Consider the following 9,047-nt stretch of genomic DNA (forward strand, 5'->3'; position numbering starts at 1 on the left):
CGCTCATGTATTGCGTGAAAGTTGAAAATGTTTGAGAACGTCAAAAGTATGAAACAATTGCTTGGCTTGTCATCGGGGTTGTGCATGATGTGAATATTTTGTGTGGTGAAGATGGAGCATAGCCAGACTATATGATTTTGTAGGGATGACTTTCTTTGGCCATGTTATTTTGAAAAGACATGATTGCTTTATTAGTAGGCTTGAAGTATTATTGTTTTTATGTCAAATGATAGACTATTGCTTTGAATAACTCGTATCTTAATATTTATGCCATGATTAGATATGTGATCAAGATTATGCTAGGTAGCATTCCACATCAAAAATTATCTTTTTTATCATTTACCTACTCGAGGACGAGCAGGAATTAAGCTTGGGGATGCTGATATGTCTCCGTCATATCTATAATTTCTAATTGTTCCATGCCAATATTCTACAACTTTCATATACTTTTGGAAACTTTTTATACTATTTTTGGGACTAACATATTGATCTAGTGCCCAGTGTCAGTTCCTGTTTGTTGCAAGTTTTTTGTTTCGCAGAATATCCATATCAAACAGAGTCCAAACGGGATAAAAACTGACGGAGAGTTTTTTGGAATATATATGATTTTTGGGAAGAAAAATCCACGCGAGACGATGCCCGGGGGGGCCACGAGGCAGGGGGCGCGCCCCTGACCCTCGTGGCCACCCCGTAAGGCAGTTGGTGCCCTTCTTTCGCCACAAGAAAGCTAATATCCGGATAGAGATCGTGTTAAAATTTCAGCCCAATCGGAGTTACGAATCTTCGGGAATATAAGAAACGGTGAAAGGGTAGAATCTAAGAACGCGGAAACAGAGAGAGACAGAGAGACAGATCCAATCTCGGAGGGGCTCTCGCCCCTCCCATTCCATGAAGGCCAAGGACTAGAGGGGAAACCCTTCTCCCATCTAGGGAGGAGGTCAAGGAAGAAGAAGACGAAGGGGCCCCCTCTCCCCTTCTCTTCCGGTGGCGCCAGAACGCTGCCGTGGCCATCATCATCATCACCGCGATCTACTCCAACACCTCTGCCATCTTCACCAACATATCCATCACCTTCCCCCCTCTATATACAGCGGTCCACTCTCGCGCAACCCGCTGTACCCTCTACTTGAACATGGTGCTTTATGCTTCATATTATTATCCAATGTGATGTTGCCATCCTATGATGTCTGAGTAGATTTTCATTGTCCTATCGGTGGTTGATGAATTGCAATGATTGATTTAATTTGATTGTGGTTATGTTGCTGTCCTTTGGTGCCCATCATATGAGCGCGCGCGTGGATCACACCATAGGGTTAGTTGTATGTTGATAGGACTATGTATTGGAGGGCAAGAGTGACAGAAACTTCAACCTAGCATAGAAATTGATGCATACGGGATTGAAGGGGGACCAATGTATCTTAATGCTATGGTTGGGTTTTACCTTAATCAACGTTAGTAGTTGCAGACGCTTGCTAATAGTTCCAATCATAAGTGCATAGAATTCCAAGTCAGGGATGACATGCTAGCAAAGGCCTCTCCCACATAATACTTGCTATCGGTCTAGTAAAGTAGTCAATTGCTTAGGGACAATTTAGCAACTCCTACCACCACTTTTCCACACTCGCTATATTTACTTTATTGCTTCTTTACTTACAACAACCCCTACTTTTTATTTACTTGCTCTTTATTATCTTACAAACATATCCAACAACACCTACAAAGTACTTCTAGTTTCATACTTGTTCTAGGTAAAGCGAACATCAAGCGTGCGTAGAGTTGTATCGGTAGTTGTCGTGGAATTGTCATAGCAGATGTCCTTTTGCAAGGACTTAATCGTGGAGCCATCGCAACTAGGAAGCTTAAAGGGGTTAATCGGGGCAAGGACACGCGAGGTTTATACTAGTTCAGCCCCTTACGGTGAAGGAAGGCCTACGTCTAGTTGGGTTGGAATTGCTTGAGGTTTTGATGACCAGGGAGCGAGATACGCTATGCCTGGCTCTCGATCAGTTGTTTCTCACCCTAAGCCGCTGGCGGGTCGTCCCCTTATATACACGGGTTGACGCCCTGCGGCTTACAGAGTCCCGGCCGGCTCATAAACAATGTCCGGCTCGGCGACTAGTTACTTCTACCTTACAGTACAAGTTATACCATCATGGCGGTTTATCTTTACGGGCCTCAGAGTCGCCTGTGGGCCTTTAAGCCTTTTAGTGAACCGCCATCTTCATGCCTTGGTCTTGGGCTTCTGATGAACCTCTATTTGCGTAACCCAGCCCCTCTTGGATGGCTTACACAAATAGTCATATCCCCAACATTAGGCCCCAGATTGATTTGAACCGGTTCATGTCAATCTTTGAAAACCTTATGAACTGGCCTTTAGTCTTCTGTCTTGCGTGAAAATTGTAACCCGCCGTGACGTCATCCTCTGGCTCCGGGTTAAATCATCGTGATGTCATCTTCAATAAAACTTATATTTTAATTCATCATATCTTCAACGGATCTTTGCCTTTACTAACCCTCTCGAAAATCGAGGCGTCGGGGCCGCTGGATAATGATGTCTTGGTCTCCTCGTGTCTCGCGTCGTCTCAGTTAGTCCTCCTTATAAATAGGCGTGACCTAGGTCTTTTTCATTTCCTCCGGTCGTCTTCTTCCTCACACTCCCTCTTCTGCCGCTCGAGCTCCGCCGCCGCCCCCGTCGGAAACCTCGTCTTCACCGACTCAGGCCGCTGCATCACCCTGTTTTTTGACCAGAGAACAATGGCAACCCTCCGCAGTTCTTCCACATCGGTGAGTTCTCTTTCCCCCCTTTCTCAGATCTGCATTAGTACTGTCTTGAGTTCGTCGACGTTCATCGTCGCCCGACGCAACCTCCATTAGTTCTTACCTCTAATACCTTGTTCAGATCATAAAAACCACATAGAACTGTTGCGGAGGATGTTGTGTGCTTATTCTGTATGAAACCAGATCTCATTTCCTTGTTTTGGAAGCCCTCCTTGAGTATATGAACTTCCCTGTACTGTTTTAGGTATAGAAATTTTCCCTTTCCAGAGCATCGTTTGATCCAAAGTAATAATTGCAATTTGTGAAACCTGTTTGCTCCACACTTAGCCAAAAACTGTGTCTGTTGACTCTGTTTCAGCCATAGTAGTCCGTGTAACCGGTTTAAGATAATACCAGTTGTCAGCACCGCTTGCCTCTAGCGACTTAAGAAAACCTTAATCATATTTAATACCTACAGCTGTTAAACATTATCACATAGTTACCTGTATGTCATTAGGCCCCTTCTTAAGCTGCCATCCTAAATAACCCAATAATGTTTATTCTCTGGGTTATAATAAAACGGAAAATTTCCTTTATCTTGTTGTAGGCTTCAATTTATCCAATGGCACCCAAAGCTATTAAACCTCCGGTTACCTGCAACTGGGTCCCATCCATTGTTACAGAGAGCAAACTGTCCGAGTTTGTAAAGTCTGGCCATCTGCCAAAGAAGGATGTCATGTCTTATCATGCTCCTGACCCGTCTGAAGAGAAACCTCAACCCAAGGAAGGGGAGGTGATCATTTTTACCGATCACATGAGCCGGGGATTTGCTCCTCCCGGTTCAAAATTCTTTAGAGATGTTTTGCACTTTTTTGACTTAAGACCTCAAGACATCGGGCCCAATTCCGTGTCAAATATCTGCAACTTCAAAGTTTTCTGTGAGGTCTACCTTGGAGAAGAACCCAGCCGACTTTTGTCCAGGGAATTGTTCTATTTGAACCGGCAGAATGAGCGGGCCAATGGGCCCAGTCTGGAGCTTGGTGGCATATCGATTCAAAGGCGGAGAGACTGCCTGTTCCCTTATGCTGAATTGCCAAGTCATCCAAAGGACTGGAACCAGACATGGTTCTACTGCCAAGATACTTCTCCGGCTGGTGAAAACCCGTTGCCCGGCTTCCGTGCATTGTGCCTTGAACCTACTCACCCGCTGCCGGATAAGTTGACTGCTATTGAATGTCTGCCACTCACCCCCAAGATCAAGAAGATTAAAGCTCTTTTAGGGAATGACTTAGATGGCATTGACCTGGTCCGAGTCTGGGTTGCTTGGAGAATAATTCCATTAAGCCGCCGCCCTGGCTTAATGTGTAATTATTCAGGCGAGAAAGATGACCCTCAGCGTCCTAGTCCTAATGACTTACCAGATGACGTAGTGGAAGCTACAACTCAGTCTTTGTTGAAAGAGGGCACAGTGAATAGTAACACTTTCGGCTTACTACCTTTTTGCAAGAAGAACCCGGCCCCTGCAGTAAGTTTCCAGCCGTCGGGTTATTTTTTTATCATGTTATACTGTATTCTTACGCATAACCTTTTATCACCTTTTACAGGAAAATGATAACTTCTGGAAAATCCAATATGATCATGAGGCGGCCAAGAAAGCCAGGGCGGCCAAGAGAGCCGAAAGGAAAACCGCCAAGCCCACCACTTCAAGGAAAAGGAAGCCAAGCGCTTTTGAGCTGTTTCAGCTTGATGATTCTGATGATAATGAGGAAGAGGTAACTTTTTAATTTCCCTTTCTCCTTTATCACTACCTTACTGATATTAACCTTCTTTCAGGAAGACACAGGCAACAGCCAACCCGTTGAGGAAGAGGTAACTATAATCTCCTCCGACTCCAAGCTTCGGCCGCGTCAGAAAATTCGAAGAGTAACCCGAAAAGTAAGATTTTCACACCCTTTGGCTTACCAAGATCCTGACTTTCTTTTGAAGCAACAGCAATTTGAAAACCGGAGGCAGACCCAGACCAGCAAGGATGCAGATCTATCCTCCGGCTTGCCTGACACAACCCAGAAGCGTCGGACTGAGGTTATCTCCAACTTATACCCTTTTTTACCTTTGGCGGGTCTAATCCGTCAACCTCTCAATTCCTCTGACTCCAATTACCAAGATACCTCTCCTTCATCCGGCGAGTCCATGCAATCAAACATGCCGGCTTTTAAGACTACCCCTGGGTAATATCAATTTATTCACCTTATGTTTTTCTTTCTTCATGTTTCTTTACTTATTTCTCTGCTTTGCCCACAGCGTGTAGGTTAAGCCCAGGAAGAAAACCAAGAAGGATAAGCCGGCCCAAACCCCTGTGGTGACTGAACCGGAACAGGGTATAGCTACTCCCGACTCTTCCACACATCAACCGCCGCCTGAGCCGGCTCAAGACATTGCAGCACCAACTTCTGACCCGCCTGCTGAAGATATTCTTAATGGTTCTGTTAACCCGGAGGCACCTAGCCCAGTCAAAACGGCTGACCCAGAAGTGGAATTTCTCAAGGCTCAATTCGTTGAGCCGGCCAGGCCCACCGTCCTTGCCAAATGCTCGGCTAAAGAGGAGTTGCTAGAACGCCGTAAGGCCAAGATGGATATCACCGACTATACTCATTTGAGTATTGGAGAGATCGTCTCAGGCTATATCAACCAGGTGCAAAGCAGCCGTGACCTGGAAATTGACATGGTGAAGCAAATACAGCAAAAATCTGAGGTATGACTTATGCTTCCTTACTTTCAATCATGCTTACTGTACCAGCCCCCAAGTCTATTGCTTATGAATAAATATGATGTAGACTTAGAAAAATTGTTAGAGCTGCTTGCCCGGCTTAAAGAAAAATATTTAAACCGGATGTAACACAATACCTTTAACTTGTGATACACATTAGCCCCCAAGTGTCAAGTATCTTTGCTTGCAAAGTATTTGGGACTTAATATCCAGGACCGGCTTAATAATTTAGAAAGCTTTGGTATACATTAGCCCCCAAGTGTCAAGTATCTTTGCTTGCAAAGTGCTTGGGACTTAATATTATTTACCGTAATCTTGACTACTATCCGGTGCAATATAGGCCACCATAAGTCAATTTGAATCGGAGATTGCTGACCTGAAGAACCGCCTGGCAGCCCAGGAGATTGAAATTCAAAAGGCTAACTCCAAATTTGAATTCAGTGTCTCTGAACAAGAGAAGCTGAAGAAAAATTTTGAGTCGGAGAAGAAAATTTGGACTGACGAAAAGGCCGGACTGGTGACCCGGGCCGAGACAGCAGAGGCGTCGCTGGCAAATGCAACAGCCGAACTGACCGGCTTACAACGCCAGATATCTCGGATGGTCTCAGCGATCTTTGGTAAGTTATCTTAAGCAAGCATTAAATATTGTAAATATTCCTTCAATTGTTACCTGAGGTTTACCTTATACTTACCAACACAGGCCCCAGGAGCACAAACCTCAAGCAGAATATGCTGATCAAATTGAAGGTGGTGTATACTCTAGTAGAGCAACTGTACATCGGGTCACAACGTGCCTTGGCCGTTGTAGACTTATCAAATGATGTGCCCCACCTCTTGCAAGATGTGTTACAACGGCTTGCTGTACTTCCTCAGCGGATTCAAGAGTTGAGACGGGCCCAAGCAAGAGCCGGAGCAATAGCCGCTTTGAGTCGGGCCAAAGCCTGGTTACCAGAGCTAGACCCGGCCGACATCACTCTTGGGTATCCAAGTTTAAAGGAGGATGGCACTCCATTTGATGAAAAGGATTTCACCACCTGCATGAGGGATATACGCCCTGTGGCCACTCAAATTGAAAACGACACTAACCTCACCAAGTATCAGCTGGGTTATGACAAGGAGAATTGGAGAATCCCCACGCCGCATTACGACAATGTCAGCTTGATCCCTCCAATCCGTAAGCACACCTTTGCCCCTGAAGTCGACCCAACCGGTTTAATAGATGATGAAGCTGAGTTTGAGGCCTTGAGTGGCATTGACTGGGCCTCATCATCCTTCCAGGACAAAGCAGTCGGCGGAGAGGCGGAGAAGGATAACCCGGAGGCTTCAAGTCAACCCCAAGAGTAGATTGCCAGGCGCCACCTGCTTATGTCGTTGTAGAAAAACAATGCCGCATCATTCAGACTCAGGGAGTCTTGTAACAGAGTATAAAATACTTTGAGTTTTGCTATGCCTTTGCGCATGCTTATGGACCTTAATACTTGCATAAGCCGCCGTCACTATGCACTTTGTAGTTTATATGAATCTGTTATGTCCTTTGCAGAAATGTCTTGCACTGCCCTATGATGCTTACGGCTGCTTTTCCGGCTTATATAAGCCAACCCCTGAGGGTAAGTTTAACTCCTAAAAATTGGCACATAAAAGTTCACCTGGTACTTAACAACCTGATGTAACCAATTTTAATCCTGGAGGATTGCAATGTACTCCATTGTATTTTCAAGAGGGTCGCAAGATATCCAATGTTGATACTTGTAAAATATGATGAACAAAAGGGTTTCTGATTCGAATACGATCAGTGAACCGTTCCAAAGGGGTTGAGCTAAGATTCGGATACGATCTGTTAGCCCCAGTGGCTGTGGCGATGCCGATCAAGTGGGTATCGACAGCTATGTTCTCTTTGGTTCGAATACGGCCTATGTTTGAACAGGAAGCCCCCAAGTGACCATAAGAGTTGTTTAATGACGCTGATTCGAATATGATCCACGTCAGACCCAAAGGGGTTAAGCTATGATTCAAATATGATCAAGAAGCCCCCAAGTGGGTTTGGCAGTATGCCGATCAAGTGGGTATCGACAGCTATGTTCTCTTTGGTTTGAATACGACCTATGTTTGAACAGGAAGCCCCCAAGTGATCACGGCTAGATTCAGATATGATCATAAGCCGGACCAAAGGAAAGCCGGATTCAGATATGATCCGCTTCTCCTTAGTTATCTCCACCACCTGATAAAGAAAACACATAAACCTTTTTTGGGAGTGGAAAAAAGGACAGAGGTCCTGCTTTATTGCTTTATGTAATATACATAATGTAAATATATACACATTAGAGCTGATGGCTCAAGTATAATAAGGCCGAAGATGAGCGATATTCCACGGCCGACGGGTCTCCTCCTCCGACTTATGTGAGCCTTTGTGCTCCCGAACGTCGATAAGGTAGTATGATCCATTGTTTAGATTCTTGCTGACCACAAAGGGTCCTTCCCAAGGAGGGGATAGCTTGTGCATGTCAGATTGATCCTGGATGAGTCGGAGAACTAAGTCACCTTCCTGAAAGGTTCTGGACCTAACACGGCGGCTGTGGTAGCGGTGCAGGTCTTGCTGGCAAATCGCCGAGCGGGCTATTGCCAAGTCTCGCTCTTCATCCAACAGGTCAAGTGCGTCTTGTCGAGCTTTTTCGTTGTCTTCCTCAACATAAGCCGCCACACGGGATGAGTCATGACGGATGTCACTTGGCAGGACCGCCTCTGCTCCATACACCATAAAGAAAGGCATGTAACCCATAGATCTGTTAGGTGTAGTATTGATGCTCCAAAGTACAGAAGGTAACTCCTCCACCCAATGAGTCATAGATTCACCTTCCTCCTGCTTACAATTTGTCAGGTCCACAATCGACATAGACTGCTTGCAAGTGTCCTTGAAGTTTTGGATGAAACGGGCCTTTAGCTCCGCCCATGAACTAATGGAATTGGGTGGCAAACCCTTTAACCAAGAATGGGCCGTTCCGTCCAACATCATGGTGAAGTATTTAGCCATCGCTTCATCACTAACCTCCAGCAGCTCCATGGCCATCTCGTAACTTTCAATCCACGCCCAGGCTGTAAATCAACCGTATAATTCGGCACCTTTCGAGGTCCCTTGAAATCCTTGGGCAGACGTACATTACGTAGAGCCGGTACCAGACAAGGAACTCCTCCGGTTCTAGTAGCAACACCCGCCTCAACGGAAGTCATCGGGTAAGCCAGTGAGTCCTGTTGGGCTACTAGTTGAGCCGCTAGCTGAGCCGCCCGCTCGTCCTCCTGACGTATCCGATCCTGAACCGGGTTATACCCGCTGGGCTGGTTCCGGCGCTGAGCGCTACTTGACAACGCCTCTGACTCCATGTGTCTACTGTAACTCGAGCTCCGGTTTTGACGAGGCGGAGCTAACTAGGGCGGAGGAGTTGAGTGAATCATGTCCCGGCTGTAGGAGTAGGTCTCTTGCTGAGCCAGGGCTGTTTGGACAAGTTCCCTGATCCTCTGGGTTTCCACC

At 45.9% G+C, this 9,047-nt stretch overlaps 2 protein-coding genes across 2 annotated transcripts; both read left to right on the forward strand.

The window, feature by feature from the left end:
- The first annotated feature begins 3,379 nt into the window (after positions 1 to 3,379).
- LOC147991429 (uncharacterized) lies at positions 3,380 to 5,065 on the forward strand. The gene is made up of 6 exons (XM_087538665.1): positions 3,380 to 4,282; positions 4,362 to 4,529; positions 4,591 to 4,626; positions 4,750 to 4,837; positions 4,919 to 4,985; positions 5,059 to 5,065. The coding sequence occupies exons 1-6, from the start codon at positions 3,380 to 3,382 to the stop codon at positions 5,063 to 5,065; spliced, it is 1,269 nt and encodes a 422-aa protein (XP_087394791.1).
- Positions 5,066 to 5,173: 108 nt separating this feature from the next.
- On the forward strand, positions 5,174 to 6,868 carry LOC147991430 (uncharacterized). The gene is made up of 4 exons (XM_087538666.1): positions 5,174 to 5,509; positions 5,865 to 6,141; positions 6,225 to 6,698; positions 6,744 to 6,868. Exons 1-4 carry the CDS (start codon positions 5,387 to 5,389, stop codon positions 6,866 to 6,868), a joined length of 999 nt encoding a protein of 332 aa, XP_087394792.1. The 5' UTR covers positions 5,174 to 5,386.
- The last annotated feature ends 2,179 nt before the right edge of the window (positions 6,869 to 9,047 follow it).

Source organism: Triticum urartu, chromosome 1A (assembly GCF_056163025.1).
Source record: "Triticum urartu cultivar PI428250 chromosome 1A, HENAU_Tu73, whole genome shotgun sequence".
NCBI classification, from domain to species: domain Eukaryota; kingdom Viridiplantae; phylum Streptophyta; class Magnoliopsida; order Poales; family Poaceae; genus Triticum; species Triticum urartu.